Source organism: Eumetopias jubatus, unplaced genomic scaffold (assembly GCF_037043125.1).
Source record: "Eumetopias jubatus isolate StellerSeaLion01/CBP00866 unplaced genomic scaffold, mEumJub1_p1.0 scaffold_9, whole genome shotgun sequence".
In the NCBI taxonomy this organism is placed as follows: domain Eukaryota; kingdom Metazoa; phylum Chordata; class Mammalia; order Carnivora; family Otariidae; genus Eumetopias; species Eumetopias jubatus.
Window position 1 is genome coordinate 109,886,745 of NW_028274815.1, and position 23,878 is coordinate 109,910,622.

Here is a 23,878-nt window from a genome sequence, read left to right on the forward strand (position 1 = left end):
TCCAGATGCAAGTCATCGTCCTGAGCCATGGTTCCCTAAGTCTGCTTAGGGGAGAACAGAGAGGTTTATTGAATATTGTGGGTTCAGGTGTTCTCTGCATCACTGCACCGAGAGAGTGCTTTTCCATGTTTGATAATCACCTTGTTGTGCACTGGATACATGGGACGAGAGATGAGAAGTTCTGAGATATGTGTCACGGATAGGGAGTGATCTTCACCGCAAACTCTATGGCAGCCTCGAGAAGAATGAGGCTTGGCTATTGCTTTTAAAGAAATCCTGGATCAGTGCAGAAATAGGTTTCCCGTGCCTTTGTGCCTTACATGAGAGAGACACCAAAGGGAATTGGAATATGGTTGGGAAGGGGGCGTGCATGCACCCCAGACTGACTTCTTCCTCCCCAGGTGGCCCAGTACATAAAGTTTGAGATGCCCGTCCTAAAAAGCTTCATCCAGAAGCTCCAAGAGGAAGAAGATCGGGAAGTCAAGAAGCTGATGCGCAAGTACGCGTGCCCCCAGGGCGGCTGGTTGGGCTTATCCCGGGGCCTCAGGGAGCCGGCTGTCTGTTCGGGTGTCTCGCAGGGACGATGCTGAGCGGCTGTGTGGGCCTGGGTGCCGTGGACCTTCTTCCGGGGGCTTCCTGTGACAAATGTGGATGGGGACGCAAAGCTTAAGTGTGTTGGTCTCTTTGCTTCCTGTGTCAGCTTCTCATTTTGATGTGGGACATAAAAATGTTCAGGGGATTTCAGGAAGGTTGTCTTAGCAGTGGAAAGTAGTCTAAGCAACCTACCTCTGAAATCCTTTCCTCCTACCCTTCTCCCTTCTTTAACATTTCTCTTCTGGAAATTACACTTGGCTTGAAACGTCCAGTAAAGCCTCTCTCTGGCGAGGATTATTTTTTTTTTTAACTTATGATTGAAGTGTAGTTGACATACAGTATTATATTTGTTTCAGGCGTCTGGCACAGCGATCCAACAATTCTATACATTATTCAGTGCTCACCATGATAAGCGTAGTCCCCATCTGTCACCATCCAATGTTATTACAGTTTACTGACTCTATTCCTGACGCTCCACTTTTCATCCCTGTGACTTTTTATTTTACAACTGGAAGTTTGTACCTCCTAATCCCCTTCACCTATTTCACCCTATTTCGCTGGGGAGAATTTTATGATTTTTGTTGTTGTTGTTGCCGTGTTTAGTCATAAAGTGGACTGCTTTTCCGGGATACAGCCAAACGATTGATTGATTTCTGCCCCTGGGGAATAGCGCCGATGCTCCATTTGCTTTGGCAATGATGATCGCTAGTATGAAAGCAGTTGACATTTACTGAACACTTGCAACGCGCCAAACTTTAAAGAGAGCTTGTGCCAGGCGGTGCAAAGCCCTGGCCATCAGGAGTGGCCCCCTGAGCCCCGCACAGAGGTTCGCACTGCAGCTTCTGCGCTGGCTCAGTTCAGGGAAGGGGTGGAGACAGGCGCTCGTCAAGCCGTGCACCCCCACGCTTGGTAGTCGCTGTGGTCTGTTCTGCAACACGCAGGGACTGATATCAGCTTGAACCATATGAAGCTGCCATTTTTGTAGGCCCCTCACGATGGTCAAAGAACGGCAATTTCAGATGGTCCAGCCCCGGTGAGGACCCCGTGCTACTTACTGTGTCGCGGTGCCTTGGGCATAGTAAGCGCTCGGTTCATGCAATCCTTCCGGGTGGTGCTGTCTGTTTCGCCCTCCGGTCCTTCTTTGGCCAGAGTTTCTAACGGTCGTCAAATCCTCTAGTTTGGATTGGGTCTGCTCAGTACCTCTCATCCGGGTGTGGAAACGAACACGAGCCACAAGGCGGCTGACGGCTGGGCCAGTGTTAGAAGCGAAGGCACCGATAGGTGGCGCCTGGGCCCCGGGCGGTGGGGGAAGATCAAGAGGAGGCGTGTGTTGTTTTCTGCTGCCCATCATGGCTCTTCCTGTCCCCAGGTACACCGTGCTCCGGCTAATGATCCGGCAGAGGCTGGAGGAGATGGCCGAGACCCCAGCAACAATCTGAGCCACACGGAGGAGGGGATCCAGACACCACAGGGGCGGCCGCTGACAGGAGAAGACGCACAGGAAGCTGGGTACCTGTCTTCCATGGAAACATGTAGATACAGACCTCTCCAGCTCCCGCCGAGAGCCACCATCTGTTGCCCGGAGCAGAATGGAGAAGCCTGCAGACAGCTCCCCATCCCTGGATCCCCACGCTCCACTCCTTTCTTTCCCTCACAAGGACTTCTGAATTTTGTTATAAGGACCCAAAATGTGTGTGTGTGCACGCACATGAGCACACGCATGCACATGTAAGCGTGTTTGCACACATGGTACATATCCACGTGCCTACCTGATATTCACATGGAACTGAATTCCGAGCCACCAGCACCAGCGCCATGGGGGCTTGCAGGTGCACTGCTCGAGGGCAGGAACATCAGAGGAGTCACCGATCTGAGGGGTTGAAGTTGATGTCTTCCCTCAAGGGCCAGGAAGCAGCCACACATGTTTGGAAGGGAAGGGGACTCCGCGAGCTCTCCATTTGGGGTATTTATATATCGGTGGGGATTCTCCCTGTACATCTAGAAGGACTGGGCATTGGAAATTAACAAACTAACAGCCCCATGCCCTTGGGGAAGGTTGGATGGAAAGAGAAAGATGAATCATCTGTGGGGTAGATGCAATAAGCCCACAAGTTTTTACACTGGAAACTCTGATTGTTTAAAATAACAAAGACGTATGTGATCTATGTGGATTCTGCCTCTGTCCTCACCTCCATGGCCATGTCTAGGAGACAGGAGAGGAGCCTGATGTTTCACTCAGCATGCCAACCCCATGCCATGGAAGCCAGCCCCAACTCTTTGGTGCCTCCTTGAGTTGAAGGAAGGGTGTCATGGGTTTATACATGGCCGACTGACTAGTGTGGCCTGGGCCTGGCCTTGTCCTGGGGTGGTGACCAGAGTTTCCCTCTTTAGAGAACCACAGAAGCTCCTTGCAGAAGTGACAGATGCCTGGGAGGCCAGCCCATGTCCCATCATCAAGGCCCCTCCTGCACTTGGAGCTGAGGCCATGTGTTTGAGGTCAAGGCTTTCTCCTTTCCAACCACAGGATTCTTTCAAGTTGCCCTTCCCTCATGCACGGAGATGGACTCCAATTATGAGGAGACCCTTCTACTGGCCGAGTGTGGGGCTCAGGGAAGCTCTTTGGGCTTCCCTGTGAAGGTGCATAGGGAGAGTGGAGCTTCTCTTTCAGCTTCTCTGAGCAGCCACCTGGGTGATCTTTAGAACAGATCCCAGTGGGGGGAAAGGGTGGGACAGTCTGTCCCCTGTGGCTCCTGTCAGGAAGACCGCTGGGTAGCTGGGCACCAGTGTGGCTGATAACAGTTTGAAGAAGGACAGATGCTTGGAGCAGGTGCATGGCAGGTAGGCAGGAGAGGCTGGTTGGGCTTCTCCCGGGGCCTCAGGGAGCCGGCTGAGGGCCCGGAGCTCCTAACAGCAGGTGTCTCAGCCTTGATGAGGGAGGGTCTCCCCATCTCTTCACCTCCTCTCCAAGAAAGGTTTGGGGAGCTGGGCAGTTGGTGGAAGGAGGGCCATTGGCCGGTGTCCGCAAGGAAGATGGATGTTTGCAGTGAAGCCGTTCCTGCCCCCTCCTGCCTCCTGTTCCCCTCTGTGGCTTCCGTGGCCTCTTTAGAGGGCTTGCAGCTGTGGTCTTATTGTTGACTTTCACAAAGATGGCGTTTTGCCACCTGGCATTTTGCCGGGGGTCTCTTAGCAAGGCGACCTCCTCTTCGGGGACAGTGCCACCAGCCCTACGGGGCGTGGACTGGAAATCCGGAGGCTTTAGTCTCAATCATACACCTCGGTGGGCCGCTGCAAAATGCACAGAAAAGCCGGGGGCAGGGGGGAGAGGCTTCCTTTGTTACAGATGGGAAAGAGCGGGTTTGTGAATGCAAACACACTTCCTGAGTTTTGCATTTGAGATGACTTAAGAAACTTCTCTTCCAGTTGCTTTTATTTTGAATGTTAAAGCCTGTGTTGACCCCAGTCATTCTCCTTGGTGGGCTAGGCAGAAAAATTTCCACAGAGCAAATTACTAACCACTAACTTGTTGGACAGCGATTTCTCATTTATAAAAGTTCTCTTTGATTTGCACTAGCATTACGATAGTTTAAATATGGAAATGTTGCAAGACGTTAGGTTTGCCAGCTTCCTTTCTGAGAAAGTGATACTAAGGTAGACCTGGTTTCTTAAAGATTGTGGGGGGGCGGTCAGGGTAGAAGTCAGGGGAAATCACATCTTACAGGATGCATCCCACTTACCGTGGGCCCTACTTTTCCATTTTGGCCCACCCTGTTTAGAGATCGTCTCTCACGTCCTAGTAGCCCGATCAGGAATTTTGGAAAGGTCCTTTGAAATAAAGCGCCTGAAACAGAGACACTTCTCCGCAGTGTGGAGCCGGATTTTCTCACTGGTATCACATGGCTTTGCAGCTTTGAATTCCTCTACTGATTTGTGTGGGTTTTTGTAATTGCGTGCAATGAACCTGAAATCATGTGAAGAACAAAAGGCCAATTTATAGGTTTTTTTTCCTAACTTGTGAAAAGCAGGATAGCCACATCTGACTTTCTTTTTCTAGGGGCTTTTGTTACAAGGTGAACATTTCCTTCAAATGAAGGAAAAACCTGAGTCCATATGGCTGGGAAGGGGGTCCGTTCCCCCAGGTGATGGTGGAATTAAGCACAAGGTCACATTTTCAGTGATCACATGAGTGGGCAGGTGATGAGTTAAATGGGGGGGTATCTTGGGGAGGGACTGAGAAGCACAAACAGCAAGCTTGCCTATGCGGGCTGGTGAGGAATGTGTGCACTGGGCTCTAGGCCGATGGACTTGAATTCTAAGTGAGGTTGAGGAAGGGAGGAGCTCAGATTAGCCACCCACCTGTGAGAAAAACGCCGGGACCAAAAGCTGAGGTTTTGGTCTGAGACTTCAAGGAGAAATATTTGCACTCTTCCCTCCTCCCTACCAGAAAGAAAACAAGACTTTCTCCTGGAGACAGATAAAGGCATCTTAACACCATTGTAGATAAGACTTTGAAATAAAACGACACACACACAAATCTGTTTTCTGATGCAAAACATCTTGGCACAGATTCTTTTCTGCAGGGTTGGGTGGTTATTTCAGAGTCGGGAGCAAAGAGGAGCGATGGGTCCCAGTAGGGCAAGAAACTCCCTTAAGAAAAGCTCTCTTCTCCCCACCCCCACCCCCACCAAAAACCAAAACAAAACAAAACAAAACCCGCCAAGCTCCATAGCATGGAGAATATGATGTCATAGATATATCGCCAAGAGAGAAATTTTCTATAAGCGAGGGAATTTCAGGGTCTCGGGGCCAAACCATGATGTGGGGGCTGAGATAGCAAGCAGGGGAGGTCTCCAGCATCCTTGAGGCCGCAGCACACATTTTTGAGTTGCTACTTAAGTTGTTTGACACAAAGTCTTGCTTGAGTCAGGTGAGATGAGAAATGATCTCTGAGAGAGAGGCAGAGATACAGATGAATGTGGCACCCCCTTCTTTCAGGCAGAACTGAAAGCGTTTACCCTGCCACGGGAGGTTACAGCGCCCCCTGTGTTTGAACCAAGCACAAGATGTGGACAAGCTGGGAAGGGAAAGCCTCAGTTTGCCCTTGGAGCCTTCCCTGCTTCCCAGGCTGATGACTTCTGGTGTGCTACTGCTAGTGTTTCTTCAGGTTTTCCCCACTTGTGTTAGCTTTGTGAAGTATTATTTTCTTCATCATAACTTGCCTTCAACAATGGTACATGACCTGGTTCAATGTTTGGTTCTGAACTTGTAAACGGACACATCTGGGTATCATAACATAATTTGACAAGGCCTCAGGAGGGAGCCATAAATGTCTGTAACATTTGGTATGTTTTAATGCACCCAACTTAGATTGTGTTGAAATAAAGCACTTTTCAAAGAGAAGTCCTTCTGTGGTTGGGTCCGTGTGTGGTGCGCTGGGCAGGGAGCCCTGCCTCGTGGGAGGGCTGGGGATGGGAAGGCGAAGGCACATCCAGGAAATAAGGTGATTTTCTTCCCTAATAGTTTATGGTTTGAATGGGCTCAGGCTTGGCTGTAATATTTCAAATAGGAAGTGAAAAGAGAACGTCCCCTAGGAGTCTCGAGTTCAGGTCCCGCCGGAGCCAAATGTTGTAGTGGAAAGAGCTGGGAACTACCATTTGTTGAGGCTGGATTTCGTCCTGACTCTACCCCAGGCCTGTTTTGATCCTGGGGCCAATTCGTGAAACCTTTTGCTAGGACTTGGTTTCCCCATCTCTAAAATGGCTGAGCCACCCTGTAGGGGTATGGGGACCTGGGCTTTCCTCTGTTGGAGACAGCTCCCAGGGGGTTGCCAAATGTAAGACCCCAGATGAGGGCCCAAGTACCACCCTATGGTGTGGGGCCAATGTGATGGTTGATTCTGTGTCAACTTGGCTAGGCCATGGTGCCCAGATATTTGGCCAAACACTAGTCTAGATGTTGTTCTGAAGGTGTTTTTTTAGATGAGATTAACATTTACATCAGTAGACTTTGAATAAAGCAGATCGCCTTCCATAATGTGGGTGGGCCTCATCCAATCAGTTGAAGGCCTTAAAAGAAAAATAGTACCTCCCTTGAGGGAGAGAGAATTCTGCTTCCAGATTGCCTTTGGACTTGAGCTGCAACACTGGCTTCTTCCCTGGGTCTCCAGACTGCCAGCCCACCCTGCAGATTTTGGACTTGCTACTCCCCAGTTGCATGAGCCAATTCCTTAAAATAAATCTCTATGTATACGTGTTCTGTTGGTTCCGTTTTTCTGGAGAACTCTAGCACAGAGGGGTTATGTGGTTGGTTCACAACATTTGAATATGTGATTGATAATTATCTTCCTAAAAGCATAAATAGTGACCAACATAATTTGGCCTCTAAAAAAAGCTAACAACTGAGAAAAGATTTTTATCAATGCCCCCAGATGATACTTATATGTTTCTTTTATTTTTAAAAATTTTTTTTAAAGTTTTTTTTATTCATTTGAGAGAGACAGAGAGAGGCAGCGAGAGCATGAGCAGGGGGGAGGGGCAGAGGGAGAGGGAGAAGCAGGCCCCCTGCTGAGCAGGGAGCCCGACCGTGGGGCTTGATCCCAGGATCCCGAGATCATGACCTGAGCTGAAGGCAGACGTTTAACCGACTGAGCCACCCAGGCGCCCCTATATGTTTCTTTTAAAAGAGAGAGAGAGGGACGCCTGGGTGGCTCAATGGGTTAAGCGTCCAACTCTTGATTTCAGCTCAAGTCATGATCTCAGTGTCCTGGGATCAACAACCCCCATGTTGAGCCCCGCACTGGGCTCCATGCTCAGTGGGGAGTCTGCTTGGGATTTTCTCTCCCACTCTCCCTCTGCCCCTCCTCCATTCATGCTCTCTCTCTCTAAAATAAATAAAATCTTGTAAAAAAATCAAAAAAGAGAGAAAAAGACTTGGATGAATCAATGCTCCCCTTAAGTGCTGTTTCGATTTTTTATATTTAGAATTTTCACTTCTAGCAGTAGCTTTTTAGTTGCTGAATTAACTAAGCTGAGTGAAACAGATGAGCAGACAGTTAAAAACACTTCCAAGGCAGTGAGGTTTTTGTACTGTTCAGACGGTGTATGTAGGTGACAAAGACAAAAGGTAACAGTCTGTCTGGGGTCCCACCAACACCCCAAATCAGGCAGTAAGCCTTACAGAAGTTAGAGTGCTGAAAATTATCCAGCAAATACTAATAACCTTCTCCCCAAGGAGCCAGCAGTTCTTGGCTTTCTTTATGGAAACAGATTTTATGAAATAATCTGGTTTTGTCTATTTTAGGTAATGAGGCTAGTACTGAATGGAGTTTGCTGTGAGCACAAGACCGAGCTGTGAAGTTTTGAATACATTTGAATAGGTTTTGCTGAGAAAATTGAACTTGGGTAAAATCGACATTGCTCTTTTCATTTTAAAACTACACAAAATAAAAATGATTCCTTATGATTTAAGGGGCGGCTGGGTGGCTCAGTCGGTTAAGCTTCTAACTCTTGATCTCAGCTTAGGTCTCGATCCCTGGGTCGTGAATGTGAGCCCCATGTTGGGCTCCACGCTGGGCATGAAGCCTACTTTAAAAAAAATGATTACTTATCATTTAAATATATACTTCAGTTAAATTTAGAAGCTTTAAAACCATGGGCACATTGGGAGGGACTGTAAGTTCTGGTTTGCTCAGGACAGTTTCAGTTTATACCTGTCATTCCATTGTAATTATCAAAAGCAGCCCCTAGTTCTCTCAAAATGTCCCAGCGTGGATGATTAATATGGTCACTCTGCACATTGGCTAGAAAAACATCTCACCGTAATTATAAAGCGTGAGGTTTTCAAGATGAAACCATAAGTTGGAACTTAAATTTAAATTTTATGATAGAACTGAAATCTAAACACATGTTTTGGTGAAAGGCAAAATATAATATGGATACTTTATTTTTAAAGATTTATTTATTTATTTTTAAAGAGAGTGCAGGAGGAGCAGGGGAGGGGCAGAGGAAGAGGGTGAATCCCCAGCAGACTCCCTGCTGAGCGCAGATGGGGGAGGGGGGACGACACAGTTCGATCTCAGGACCCTGAGATCGTGCCCTGAGCTGAAATCAAGAGTGGGACGCTTAACCGACTGAGCCACCCGGGCACCGCAATGTGGATATTCTCATATCAATATTTTGATAACACTGATTTAAACGTTCTTGGTTTACAGTGAAATCCTTTTTTCCTAAAGGAGTTTTTGAACTGGACATATTAGCATTAACTCGTGCTTGAATGTCACTCTGCCAACAGCTGCAGAGCCATCTAAGGGGTGGGCAGCACCCAGATTTTGGGTCTCTTACAATATCTTCCACGGAGAGAAATCTGGGCTCCCAGGGGGGAAGCTGGTGCCAAAGACTGGGGCAGAAGGCACAGGACAGAGTGGGTATGTCTTGCTAGTGTAAAGTAATTATGTCTCAGAGATGTCTGGGGTATAATTTCAGGAACAAACTTCTGACGAGAACTCCCATGCATAGCAAATATTGAATGTCTGGGGCTATGAAAACCCTTGAGTCCAAAATGATCCCGAGGGAAGATTCTGAAGGTAAGGCACATATTTACAGAAATGTGACGTATTGTTCAACTTAAACTGTTAAATTTCCTTAGCCAAATATTGTCTATAACACAAGCCGCAAAAATACATTTGAGTAGTTTGCCCAAAAGCTCTTGAGTTATCTAAGTGAAAAGAACAAATCATAATGTCCATGACCCATTAAAAGAAACCAACAAGGGAAAGCTGAATTTAAAATAGTCATAATAATCTAGAAATTATTTAGAAGTACCAAATGAATTTTGCAAGGTTGCCAAAACAATGTGAATATATACAAGTTTATTTTCTTTCTGTGTATCAGCAATAAGAGATGAGAAAATAAAATTAAAAAATGGAAAGGTATACCCCATTTACGGATTGGAAAGACAGCAGCTCTCCCTAAATTGATCTAAATAATCCCAATAAAAAGCCAAGTAATATACCTCAATTAAAAAAAAAAAAAAGCCAAGTTGGACTTTTTCTTCCTTTCTTCCTTCCTTCTGTGATAATGCTGCAGATAAAATAGAAACCATAAACATGAACATTATTCAGCCATTAAAGGTAAAATTACGAAGCTTTTGTAGAAACAGGGAAGATATTATTACATATAGTGAATAAAATAGCATGTTCAATAGGATGGCAGGCTTCTATTTAAAGCCAATGAAAAAAGTTACCTTGGAGGGGTAGGATTATGTTTTTTTTTTTATGTTTCTATTACACTGGCATTTAGGTTAAAATTTCCTGCTAGTAGGTCCAAAAATATTGAGGGTCCAAAAGCACGTCTATGTACAAAAAGCACACACAAAACACAAACAGTGGCCAGAACATGAAAGCCAGCTAAGCTCTCATCCCCCTGCAAAGGTCAGTTTTCTCCAAGTGCAAGATTTCTAAGTCTTTGTTCCCCTAGGACAGCCCTCCCGCAACTGAAATGCAGTCCCTGTGTGTGTGCATGTCATGTACATCGCATGCATGCACACTAATGTGACAGTGCACAGAGAGACAGACACACACACACGCCAGAAAGGAAGGCTCATATCCGTAGTTCTAGGGCCTGTGAGAAAACCAGTAGGAGCCGGAGAGATGGCATCTCTGTGTGAGAAACTGGGGAATGCCTTGTGTTTCGGCTCAGTCACCCTGGACACGAAACCCACTTCCTAATCGTACTCTCAATGCTTCTTTCAGGAATTAGAAAAGCAATAGCTTTCAAAAGGAGGGAAAACACCCCATTATAAATTCTGGAGACCTGAGGTCATCCAGAATATGCCGTCAGACCGTTGTACTTTCGATTCTGACATTCTGAAGTTCTCTTTATTAAGAACTGGGTACCAGAGGCAGCGCCCGATACGAGGCTAACCAAGACCTCGTATGGAGGATTCTGGAAAATGTATGCTTCGCTCCACCCTGGCACACGGGACAGTCCCTGTTCCTCCGTCTTAACTTGAGCATCAGGAGGTCTGATCCAGGAGCTCAGGACCTACATCCCCACAGAGCAGGGGCTCACCTTCTCCAAGGGCTGTAGGGGAGGAGAGGTCCAGGGACGGTGGCAATGAAGATTACTTTTGGATTCAGGGAATTATCAAATAAACCTAATTTAAAAATAATTACCTCAGGTGTCCACCCATACCCTACAAAGATACACACACTAAGCCAACAGTAAAGAGCCCTAAACTAACCCAAATGATATCAGATGATCCTAAAATGCCCTTAGACTCCCCCACCCTAAAAAATGTCAAGGATCCTGAAGATTCTTGTACACGCCATGCCAGGAGTTTTGAACTTTAAAATCAGAATCTCCTGGGGGAACTTCTTAAAACAGATTGCTGGGCTCCACCCCGGAGCTCCTAATTCAGCAGATGGTGGTGGGGCTGAGAATTTGCATCTCTGACAAGTTCTCCCATGCTGCTGCAGCTGCTGGTCCACGGAAGGAGCTCTGTCCGAAACCAGTAGAAAGTGCTGGCTCTCAGCTTGGCTGGACATTGCAATCACCTGGGGAGTGATTTAAGGATTCTGATTTAGTTTTTTGACAGTGTGGTTCCGGCAGCAAGACTTCTAATATTGTTCCTCCTCCTCCCCACTTCCCCCTCTCATCCCTGTGTGCCCTGAATTTGAGAACCACTTCAAACAATCCTAAAAGCTTCCAAATGAACCCAAACAATTCTAAACAATTAAACATGACTCCATGTGAAACATTTACACATGACAAGCAATTAAGATTATCCTAAATCACTCTAAGATTCTTAAATGCTATTAATCAACCCTAAATGATCCTAAAGGAATCTCAAAAATCCTATATAACAAAGATCCTAAGGGACCATAAAATGACCTAATGGCCTAAATGATCCTTAATGGCTCCTGGAGCCCCTAGAGGGCCCTAAACCTTGAAGGAACCAACTCCAAACCTAAAGAACCCACATGATATTCAGTGACCCTAAATGACCTCAAGCCTTTAAAAGAATGCCAAAACCTTATCCAGCCCATCTAGACCTAAATGGTCTCATCCCACCCAATCGTGGGACCCCCTTGTTTCCACCCTCCTTGACAGTCATTGTGCCTTGTGCCCTCTGGCCTTGCTGCCCCTCAAACGTGCCAAGACCTTGCCTGCTTTTGGGCTTTTGCACTCACCACCCTCTCTTTCTGGAACATTCCTTCTCCAGCTCATCACATGCTTGGCTGCTTTTTGATTCAGGTCTCAATCTCCTCCACTAGAAGCGAAACTTATGAGGGTAACCCCAACACCTAGAGTAGTGCCTGACCCTGGGTGGGCACCTTGATAGTATCTGTGGAATGCACGTGTCAGTATCCAGACGTACCCTGAACACAAAGACCTTAAGGTGCCAAGAACGCCAACGCTAATAACAGGCTTAAGGTCTTGGCCCAAGTTCCTTAACAATCGTAACCCTTGTGATCCCCGCTAAAGTGACTTTAGACATCCCAGACTATCTAATGGGCCATAAATCACTCCAAATGCTCCCGAAACTTTTGATATCCTAAACTACTCGAAATGGCCCAAGACTTCAAACACTTAAAGATCCCGAAGAGGCATAAATTACTGAAAACTTTAAATAAATTACTAATAACTTTAAGCCCTAAATGATCTTCAATCACTTTAAATGATGCCAAATGATATAAACCATCCTTTAAAAGCTCGAAGCAACCCAAAAAACCCGAACCTTAGAAGTCTCTAAAGGACCTTCAATATTTTTGAAACCTAGATGACTCTAAATGCATAAAATATGCTAAATGAAAAAGATGACCCTCATTCCAAGGGCTTTAAAGAACCCGGTCATTTCAATGGCTCCATGGCTAGGGTGTCTAACAACCCCAAAAGCTCTAATGATTGGAAATGGTCCCAAATGACTTTAAACCATCTTAGAACAGAGAGACTCTTGGTGGTGGTGGTGGTGGGGTGTCTTATTAAAATGTTGATTTGGTTTCAGCAAGTCTAGGGGGTGGCTGGAGACCTTGCCTTAAAGTCACACTCCCAGGGTATGTGGGTGCTGCTGATCCATAGGCACACTTTTGTATAGCAAGGCTAGAAGTTACATAACCCTAAATGCCTCAAAAGGATCCTAAAAGAAGTAAAACTACTCTACTTTCTAAAATGTCTTCAAAGAGCCTCAACAAAATGAAACCCTAAATCTTAAATAACCCTATACACCCTATAGTTTCTCAAATGATGCTTAAAACCCTAAGCCCCAAATTATCCCACATGACCCTAAACTAACTAGGATAACTCTGAATGGTCCTAAGGATCACAATAGACTCTAAAGGATCTTAAACCTTGCACCTCACTAAATGCCTTAAAAATTCACATTTAAATGATTCTAGGGGCGCCTGGGTGGCTCAGTCGTTAAGCGTCTGCTTTTGGCTCAGGTCATGATCCCAGGGTACTGGCATCGAGCCCCGCATTGGGCTCCTTGCTCCGTGGGAAGCCTGCTTCTCCCTCTCTCACTCCGCCTGCTTGTGTTCCCTCTCTCGCTGTCTCTCTCTCGTCAAATAAATAAATAAAATCTTTTAAAAAAATTATTCTAAACCCCAACAGTCCAAAAGATCCTAAAAGACCCAAGAGACCCTAATTATACCTAAAATCCCAGACTCTCTAAACAATTCTAATTGATCCAAAATTATCTTAAACCCAAATTGACCTTAAATAGTTTAAATGGAGATTAGATCTAATGAGCCTGACTTTCCCACTCTCAGCAACATTAGTGGTAACAACTTCAATGAACTTGACATTAATGACGCAGCGATCTAAAAACCTTAAGAGGCAATGACGCAGCCGCTTTGTTGATGGCCTGTCCTGACCCCGATTACCCCACACCCCAGTGACTCAGCATCCATGCTCCAAAGAGCAGGGTTCTGTTTATATACCTTTATATGCCTTTAACCCTGACCCAGGGAGGCCACTCACGCGGAACCTGAAGACTCTGAGTTCCAAATGACAGGATTGATGTATGGTTGACTCTGATGCCCCTGACATTGACAACCCTAATTCCTGATTACCTTAAACTATTGACCATGAACTGTCAACTCTGGAAAGCAGACTAGAGCAGACCCTCATATACCCTGACCTCAACCCTAACATTACACTCTTCCCCCTAATGATGCTATGTCTTCATCCTAATAATCCAAGCAACATGAGAACTGTGACAGAGGTTACCCTGAGGCTTACCTGGCCCTAGATGTGACTCTGTCTCACATACCTAGAGCCCTAAACCCTAATAACTCTGACTTTAAACCCTAAACACTGAAAAACGAGAAAGCACTATTAAGATAGCCCACGAGTGGCACCAGCTCTGATTTTCCTGATGTGGAACGTCACAGACCCTCCCCCCAACACTCCTTACCCTGAATTCCATGTGCCTGCCCATCACCTAAGGATCTAGTTTAAAAAGAAGATGAAGTAATACTTTTTAGAAGTTCATCCTGCTTTTGAGCTAGGACCCGAAAATCCATCTGAGGATCATACACCATGTTCTTCTCAATGTAATCACTGAAATTTACCCTGAGTTAAGATGAAATAATGCAGATTTTAGGCTTTATAAAACTAACTCTAAGCTGCCCTTATAGTCATGAAGTTGCTTTTCAAGGCCAGTGTGACGTTTGGCATGGTGAGGGGAAAAAAACAAAATCCCAGGAGCCTCCACTTAAAGGATAAAATGACCACAAGAATCCATACAGGATATTGTAAATGAGCCTTGCTGAGTGGGCATGACTTAACCTGCTTTATCCCCCCAAAGGAAGATGCTCCAAAAATGCATCCCCCGGGAGGTCAAGATCTTTAATACTGTCTTTCTTGGGAGCCATATTGAAAGATAATAATTTGGTTTCAATGAAATACATAAAAGAGCTTAATGTCCTGGCGATAAAGATGTGTTTCACAGTGTGTAATACTTTCCTTATTCAGAATTTGTAGAGAAAGTACGTTAAAGTCTATAGATGTAGCACAAAATCAATTTCACTATCTGAGAGTAGATGCCAAGACAGAATGTTGGTGAGAGCAGCTAGTTGGTAAGAGACATAGACAGGATGGTATCACATCCTGATCCTTACGTATCCCATGCACACACACACAAATACTTTGCATATAAATTAAGTTAACCTCTGGGCAACTGGAGCTCCATCCCACCTGAGACCTCTGAAAGCCAGGGTAGAGCATACCTCAGAGTTCTCCCACCGAGGGGTGAGGGAGCCGGGTTACTTACACACCAACTTCCATCAGGCATCGGTAGGGAGAGAGAGGGCTGCTCTTGGGGGCCGGGGGATGCATTAATTCCCTGGTATCTCTGGCTTTCAGGGTCCACGGGCAGAGGAAGCCATGGTGGCCAAAGAAAAGTCCACAGGCCAAGGAGCACAAGTGCTGGCCATTAGAGGTCAGGTGTATGTGCACAGAAAGGGCGAGTGGTTAGGAACAATGTCTGCTGTATGAACTTGGTGCATCTGGGTGTGTTAACAGCAACAGTTTGTTAGATGTGAATATTTAAACTATTCCACACTTTTGTAAACTTGCTTCCGCATTTCTTCAGCTTGCAATTTTCTGGATGCCCCCCAAAAGAAAGGCTTCTCTCCTCTGCCTCAGGTGACACTCCAGAAATTTATTTATGGCCTACCTGAATAATCCGTGATAATTTCCCTTTCTCAAGAGCCTTAAGTTAATCACGTTTGCGAAGACCCCTTTTCCATACAAGGTACAACTGGCAGGTTCCTGGTATCTTTGGGGGCCATCTTCCAGCCTACCCATGCTATGGAAAACCGGAAGTAGTTTGGGAAACGTGAAGTCAGACAAAAAGGAGTGCCTGCAGTTCTTGGATGACCCTGTTTAGGAGACAAGAGAATGTGTAACAGTGGAAGCATGGAACATCACCGAGGCAAGAAAAACAAAGGTGAGTGAAACGGGGCCAAGGCAAGGCTGACCCCAGCGCCGCCCCCAGCCCCTAACACCCCGTTTCTTGGGGGTTACTTCCTTCTTGTAAGCCATCTCAAGGCCTTCACATATTTATGGGTAATTCCCAAAGCACTGAGTGATCTCGGGAAGCTTCGTTTCTTTCCTCCTGTCGTTCATTGAACACTGGAAACCATTAAGATCCCATTATGACACAAAGAGCCAAGAAAGAGGGCATTTTCATCTCTCAACGGACAGCCTTTCCTGGGGAGGGGAAAGCCCTCCTCTGAGTCAACCTTAATGACGCTGAATTTGCCTCTCTGTTTTCTCGCTCTCTGCCCAAGGGATTTGCTCTAACTTGTCTCACCTTGGGGCGAGGTTGTCTCCATTCTCCCGTGACAGCAGATGGTCCCGTCTCAGATATTCAACTTGGCTTTTCCTTCCCTAAGAGTCCACGCTACTGGGCGTTTAGGAGCAGCTTTGAGCTGGTTTCCTTCATTCACCTCAGAGCTCACAGCTGTCAAGACAAAGGTATCTGCCAGACAGAAAGAGTGACTAAGGGCATTTGGGGGACATACTGCTGAGTTTCCAGCCACCTGCCCACATTACAGAAACCCCTTGCCCTACAGACTCACCGTGTGGACCAACCAGGCATCTGATTCCTGGAACAGTAGGCTTCCTTGGGCTTTGACCCCAGGATGGCCTGTGTACCCCTATAAAGGGGTACTTATGGAGCTCAGGCCAGTGGTTGGGGAGTGCCCTTCCCGCTGATGGCATTTGGCCTTATCCCTTTTCTTCTGACTCACCTTTTGGCTGTGTTCCTGGCCTTTTTTGGGAGCATATACTGGTGCCCACTTGCTGATCACCCCAGGACTTGGGGTTCTCCAAGTGACCTTGGCTCTTCCTGACTCTTCTAGGTCCTGCCCATTCCCTGCTATGCCTTCCACCTGTGGCCACAGTGCCCTCCCTGGACAGCTTGGACTCCAGGTGCCCACCTGCTGCCCAGGTCATGCTTACCACCGGTCCTCAGGTAGCTGCTCAACTTGGCTGCTTTCTCCTGCCCTTTTTAATGCTCTGCCTAGGGCCAACTGGGTTGGGAAATTCTATCTTTCCCCTATCTGGTCCCCCAGGGGCTTCCAACTGCACTTAGAATGAACTCCTACACAATCTTCAAGGCCCTCATCACCAGCTCTCCTCAATCTCATCTCACATACCTGCCATTTTGCTTCCTTTGCTCACACCTGCCTCCCCCAGCCTTCAACACATTCTCTACTTGGGCTCTTTGAATGCACAGGCTCCTCTTCTTGCAGCATCTTGGCAGGAAGAGACACCAGATGTTGGCATGACAAACTTATTCTAGCTCATTCTCATTGTTCAAGTCTCAGCTCAAATGTCCCCCCCTGCAAAGAGGCCATCTTGATTACTCTAACTAATGTCTTCCTTCCCATCACTGTTTTCATTATTTACTAAAAGTTTTTCATTGAGATAACATTCTACATACAATGAAATGAGCCTAGCTTATCTTAAGTGTACCGTTTGGAGAGTTTTGACAGTTGTATACATCTGTGTAGCAATATCCCAATCAAGATACCAACTTCCCCAGTGCCTTGTTATCACATTGCCTTGTTTCATTACTTCACTCAGCTCTGTAGGACATTGTCTTGCTTATTTATCTGTTTCTACCTCTACAAAGGAAACTCCCAGGAGCAGGTCTCATCCATCTGGTTTGTTCCCTCCCTGCTATATTCCTCATGGTCAAGACATCCTTCTTGCTTGCGCTGAACAAATGAGTGGTCTTTGCCATTTGTATGAGCACGTAGCCCCGGCTCCTAATGTTGCAGACTCAGGTATTCTGTGGGGTGAGGCATTGCCCTTCCCTTGGTGGAACTGAATTTAAGATGTAGGTTCCCTAGGGTGGGCAATAGTTCCTGGACCTGTGGGAGTGAACTCTTCCTTCTCCCTTGGGCTCTGCCTCACCATTTCCACATCCCACACCTGCCTGGTCCGAGAGCGCCGTCTTGGAACATCATGGTGAGGGCGATCAAACACCGTCCAAAAGCCGAATGTATTCATGTTAACCCTGGAACATTTGGATGATGCATGAGTGAGTGAGTTAGAGTTCGCCTAGCGAGAGGCACCGAATTTCAAAATCCATTTCTGTTTAGGCAGAATGTACTGATGGAGCTTCCCCCTAAAATCAGGAAGAAGGTCGTAAAAAACCTGTCTCAGGACATGGTACATGTGGAGGCAGAGGAGGAGGGCGGCACCTCCAGGTGGTACCTTCTGGCTCTGACTCCATGAGGATTTCATGGTCATTGTCCCATCTGGTATTAGCAGAGTGTCGCAGCCCAGCTCCCAGTCCTGGGCTCAGCCCTGAGAAGGATCTGGGGCTAAGAAAGGCGGGCCCATTTGTCACATTGGGTGAGCCTGAGGGTTGATGAGCATGTGAAAAGTGAACTCTGCAGAAATCCTCATCTGGGCTTTCAGGTTGCCTGCGCTGCGGGCAAGTTCCACCGCGCCCATAGGGGTCAGTGGTTTTGGGGCGCCCCCTGGTGGTCCAGATGCTGTGCTACTCTCACTCTCCCACCTCTTCCGAGCCGCGGCCGCCAAAGCGGGGCCGGGAAAGAAAACACCACAAACTCTATTTTAACTGCAATAATTGAATTTTTTTTAATCTTAAAAATAGCAACTTTTTGACCTTGGCGCCCTTCCGTAGCTTCTGTGTCAGCCCTGTATCCCTTTGCATAAAATAAAAGGGGAAGGGGTACCCTGTGGAGGGCTGCTGGTGAGCCTGGGCTCAGCGTCTGATTCATAACGATTTTGACCCATCCCTGGTGCGTTTTGACGCTTTCTGCGCCGCGTGGCTCCGGTTCAAACCCTGTTCCACCATCATGAGCTCTTGACTGCTCTCTGCTCACCTCCATTTCATCTGTTTAATGGGGCGACTGCAGGGATTGAATGCCTTCAAAACACTTAGAAAAGCGGCTGGGTGGGGACTGCATAAGTGGCAACAACTACTACTTCTTAGTTTTTCTTAGACAAGTCCTCACAAAAATCCTAAGGGCAAAAAACACAGATCAAAGATAATATGAAGGGGGCGCCTGGGTGGCTCGGTCCGTTGACTGTCCGACTCCTGGTTTTGGCTCAGGTCATGATCTCAGGGTGGTGGGATTGAGCCCCGTGTGGGCTCTGTGCTCAATGTGGAGCCTGCTTAAGATTCTCTCTCTCCCTCTGTCCCTCCTCCCCCACTTAAAATAAATAAATAAATAAAATTTTTAAAGATTATTTATTTATTTGACAGAGATAGTGAGAGAGAGAGAGCATAAGCTAGGAAGAGAGGGAGAAGCAGGCTCCCCGCTGAGCAGGGAGCCCGATGAGGGGCTTGATCCCAGGACCCTGAGATCACAACCGGAGCTGAAGCCAGCCGCTTAACCGACTGAGCCACCCAGGTGCCCCAATAAATAAATCTTTTAAAAAAAGATAATATGAAGAATGCAAATGTCCAGAAGATGGGTCACTAAAATTAATGGTACTTGAAAGTACATTTATATACTTTACAAATAAGAATATTAAGCACATTACAAATGCTCACTGGGTAGTGTCCCCTAAGAAAAGCTCGGGGACTACTGCTTGCAAACCTGGACATGAGACGTCCCGCAGAGATGTGGGCTTCGCCCTGCACATCTCCCTTGATTAGCTCAGCAGCCCTGTTCGGAGTTACACAGTGTTTGGTGGTTTGATGGTGTAACGGTGAGTGCTCCAAACTCTGAAGCCAGAGTTATTCAGGGTGCTCACTGGCTGAGCTGGGCCTCCTGACTGCCAAGGCTGCTGTTTTTCATGTTCCTAGGTGCTTTCCATGACAGCTTAACTTCTTGTCTGCCCCACTCTCCTTGGAGGCACAAGGAGAGCACCACCATCAGCCTTTGTAACTTACCCTCTGACTACCTTCGGCCCACTCCCTTCTCTGAAGGGTAAGCAGGTTTGAGGCCAGGGGAGTTTGGGGCCGGGTCCTGCTCTGAACTTTCTCAGTTCTGCTCTGTCTGGGGCAGAGAAGGTCTTGCATGGTCTTTGTCCTGGTCAGGGCCATTTTCTTGGGCTTTTTCTGGCATTCCGGGCCATAGCGTGGCTGTTGTAATTCTCAGGCCATGTCCACACCAATTGCTAACAAGTAGGTATGGAACTGCATGTGATTAATAAAAGTCTCCGTTGTTAAGCAAAAATGTGTCTGTGTTCAAGTCAATCTCCCACAGAAGCCATCTCTGGAAATCCACCTGTCAGGACGGCTTTGCAGACCATTGCTTGGACTTCAACAAGGACTTGTGGTCTATTCAGATGCATAATAAAGGACTGGTTGACCATCCATCACCTGCCAGACACTGTCCTAGGTGCTGGAGAGACCGGGTAAAGATACATAAGATAGACAAGTTCTTTGCTTCCTCTGAGATTGCACTCCAGTGGAGAAGGGAGGAACAAGGATATCAATCACAAATCGCAGATGGTGGCAGTCGAATGACTGCCTTGATTTCCCTTCCCTCCCTGCATCTGCGTGCCTGCCTGGCCTCCTTATCGGTGGAGGACACTTCACTCCTTGACGTTGGGATTAATCACAAGACTTTCTTTGCCCCATGGAATGTGGGTAGAAGTGACAGTGTGTCTGAGTTGAGTTGAGGTCTAAAGAGATGTCCCACCTTTCTGCTTGCTCTGTTGTCCTTCTGCCCCAGCCACCAGAAAATGTGCCGTGTCTAGTCCCAGTAGGAGGATGAGAGACACGTGGAGCGGAGCCGCCCCCAGCTGATTCGCAGCCCTCCCAGGAGGAGCACAGCTGTCCAGCTGAGCCCAGCCTTGCGGTTGAACCCCAGCCAACCCGCAGGAGTCTGCTTTGAAGCCATGGAGTTTAGAGGTGGCTTGTGACAGAGCCATAGCTGGATGATACAGGTGCTTTGAAGGGAGTAATGAGCTGGGATAGATGAGGATGCGGCAGAAGGAACCTGTTCCTGGAGGGATGGCCTGGGAAGGTGTGGTGAAGGGCCGCCGCTTAGGCTGAGGCCTGAAGGGTAAGCTGGAGCTTTCCACACAGCAAAGGGAGTGGAGAAAAAACAGACAAGGTCCTGAGGCTGGAGAGAACTTGTGTTTCTGGAACTGACAGAAGGCCTGGATGGCTGAAACAGAGTTAGTCAGGGAAAAGGGGCCAAGATGCAGTGAGAGAGAGGTGCAGAGCTTTTGAGGCCAGCATAAGGAGTTTGGACTTTATTCTCAATACAATGGGAAGTTTTTAAAAGGTCTTAAGGAGAGGGCGCCTGGGTGGCTCAGTTGGTTAAGCGACTGCCTTCGGCTCAGGTCATGATCCTGGAGTCCCGGAATCGAGTCCCGCATCGGGCTCCCTGCTTGGCAGGGAGTCTGCTTCTCCCTCTGACCCTCTTCCCTCTCGTGCTCTCTATCTCTCATTCTCTCTCTCTCAAATAAATAAATAAAATCTTTAAAAAAAAAAAGGTCTTAAGGAGAGAGAGAGACAGACAGAGAGAGAGACAGAGAGGGAGCAGAGGCTTTCTGTGTTTAATAGGCCATCCTTGTTCCTGTGTGAGTAGGAGCAGGAATGCCAGGTAGGAGGCCGCTGCAGAGCACCACATGCAGATACGTGTGGTACGTGTGTGGCATGTGAATGAGAGGGCAGAAATCATGGCAGCACTGTGGTTCCTCGTATTGGCTGAGCACTTCTCATGCTCTAGGCCCTGCCTGAACCACTCAACGGTCTCACGCCGACCCCAACAAGGAGGTCGTTATCCCACCTGGCGGATGAGGAGATGGAGACTCCCCGGGGATGGGGGACCTGCTCAAGGTCAACCATACACAGCTGGCACGAGGAGCAGAGTGATCTGGGCTTCTGCACAGTCTCTCTGTGGAGCTTGCCTTTGCAAGGCTTTCAGAGGTCCCTCATTCAGATCTGAGCAATGCCTCCCAACTCTGTGGCATCAGGGCTAGGCGTCTGTATGCTTGAGGCCCCTGAGCACCTCTCACATGTTGTTTCATGGCAGAAATCTTTCGGGATCCTTGTCTACCCATCTTTGACCTGAGTTGCAAACCCAGCTTTGCGCCCGTCCCTGGACGGTGCCTAATTCACCTGAGAAGCTTTTTCTCGGCCAAGAATGTTAATACACATGGTTCCCCAGAGTTAACATTTGCTTTTTAACAGGAGTTCTGTTTTAAATGCATATGAAAAGGGGTGCCTGGCTGGCTCAGTCGGTTAAGCGTCTGCCTTCGGCTCAGGTCATGATCCCAGGGTCTTGGGATCGAGCCCCGCATTGGGCTCCCTGCTCCGCGGGAAGCCTGCTTCTCCCTCTGCCACTCCCCCTGCTTGTGTTCCCTCTATCGCTGTCTCTGTCAAATAAATAAATAAAATCTTTTTAAAAAATGCATATGGAAAAAGTCGAGTTTTTTAAAACCCAGTTTTAGGTCCCTTTTGAGGTCCTGAGAGTCAGATGTGGAGGCTGGGCCCTGGTTTGGTGGTGGAGGGCACGGGGCTCTCCTAGGGCTGGAGGCAGATTCCCGGGCAGCAGCTTGTTCTCGCACAGGTGCCGATCCCCCTGACAATGGTACAGGTGCCGCCCCCTACCCCCCACAATGAGCTCCCGGGCCAGCGTCACTTCTCCCCAGGGAACCTCTGATTTTTTTCTCTGGCTCTTTGTTCAGTTTCCTTTCCTGCTAGCTCTTATTTTTCCATCGGCAGGAAGAGATGACAAAACCCGGAGCCAAGGCTTCCTTTAGCCGGCCCTCACAGTGCCCGGCATGGACATGTCTGAGCCTCGTGGAGAACAATGGAGCCCTCGTGGCTCAGGCGGGCCTTTGGATCTGCTTCCTCTGGATCCTCTTCATCCTTATCGGCTGATCTGCTTCATCCTCATGGATCATCGCCAGTTAGGAGGCCATGGACATTCTTGTCTGTCTTTTGGTGGATCTTACGCTCCTTTCTCTTAGGTCTGTACCTAGGATTAGAATTGACAGTCTGTCTCTGAAGACCGGCAAATTAGAGGAGCGCCTGGAGGGCTCAGTCGGTGAAGCATCTGCCTTCGGCTCAGGTCATGATCCTGGGGTCCTGGGTTCAAGTCCTGCATCGGGCTCCCTGCTCAGTGAGAGTCTGCCTCTCCCTCTCTCTCTGCCTGCCACTCCCCCTGCCTGTGCTCTCTCTGTGTGTGTGTCAAATAAATCAATAAAATCTTTAAAAAAAAAAAAAGACTGGTAAATTAGAGTCTGCAGAATTTGCAGGCTTGAGTAGCCATTCCGCAGGTGGGCAGAGGGAGAGTTGGCGTGGGGCGCATAGCCTCCTGGACTTCCAGCAGGAGCACCCCCTCAGAGCTGCAGCAAGCCCTTCGCGGAGAGGTGGCCCAGTGCACCCCTACAGCCAGGCTGGGCCCAGGTCTCATGGGAACCTGAGATGCCTAAGTGAAAGAGGCGGGTGCTCTGGCCATTCTTCTCTGCGAGGATGCAGTAAATAGAAACAGACAGGAAAATGGGACAGAGCAGGGACTGCTTTTGTGACCTGTAAGCTGGAAGCAGGATTATAGATCCCAGGCTTTCCAACCCTCTGGCGGGGTCCGTGGGACCAGGAACGCCAACCTACTTGGTCCTGCTGTGGGCGGGGAGTGACGATGTAGAGCCAGGTGAATGCACCTGCCCCTCCCTGCCCCTGAGCGAGGGCCATGACCTTAAGTTGAAGACCCCAACAGCAGGAAATGACCTTCCAACTTCGTTGATGAAAATTAGAAAAGCACTAAAGTTTATTAAAAAGAGGCAACAAGATGTGGAGATTAAAGCGTGGCCTTGGAAGCCTGGGTTGCCTGCTTACTACCAATCCTGCCTAGTCCCCTGGCCTCAGTCTCCCCTTCTGTGAAAGGGGGATAATTAGAGGGTCCGCCCTGATAAGGTGGTGCAGGTTAAACAAGCCATGGTGACTTCTCAGAACAGGGCCCAGCAAATACTGAGCACCCAAGAAATGCTACCTGGTATTTCTGAAGCTTGGAAAAGAATAGTCAGCATCTTTAGTTGTTAAATAATTTTATTTTTATGTGTTTTCATTTTCCATCTTAAGCTTGTAATTAAAATCCTCATGGATCAGCAGAAGCAAGAAAAGTGCAGAAGAGAATGGGTGGATACAAGAGAGATTGTGTAATTTAATTAAAACCTGAAACAAAAAGAACAGTCTTCCGTATGTCTGCTCCTTAAGCTCCCAAGTAGGCAAGCCAGGAGCCGCACGCCAGACCCTGTCCTTGCCCTTGAGAAACAGCCGACGGTTGGGGTGCTTTGGGGGGGGCCATCCCTTCTTCTGGATCCTGGTACCTTACCCT

At 47.7% G+C, this 23,878-nt stretch overlaps 1 protein-coding gene across 8 annotated transcripts in view; it reads left to right on the forward strand.

Moving 5' to 3' along the window:
* Nucleotides 1–5,991, forward strand: part of RASSF2 (Ras association domain family member 2) — a 42,244-nt gene extending 36,253 nt beyond the window's left edge. For all 8 annotated transcript variants that reach the window (XM_028118653.2, XM_028118640.2, XM_028118639.2 and 5 more), the window contains 2 exons: nucleotides 402–499; nucleotides 1,964–5,991. In XM_028118653.2, coding sequence (XP_027974454.1) covers nucleotides 402–499; nucleotides 1,964–2,033 — 168 coding nt within the window. In that variant the 3' untranslated portion in view covers nucleotides 2,034–5,991. The remainder of the gene's footprint in view (nucleotides 1–401; nucleotides 500–1,963) is intronic.
* Nucleotides 5,992–23,878: the final 17,887 nt, after the last annotated feature.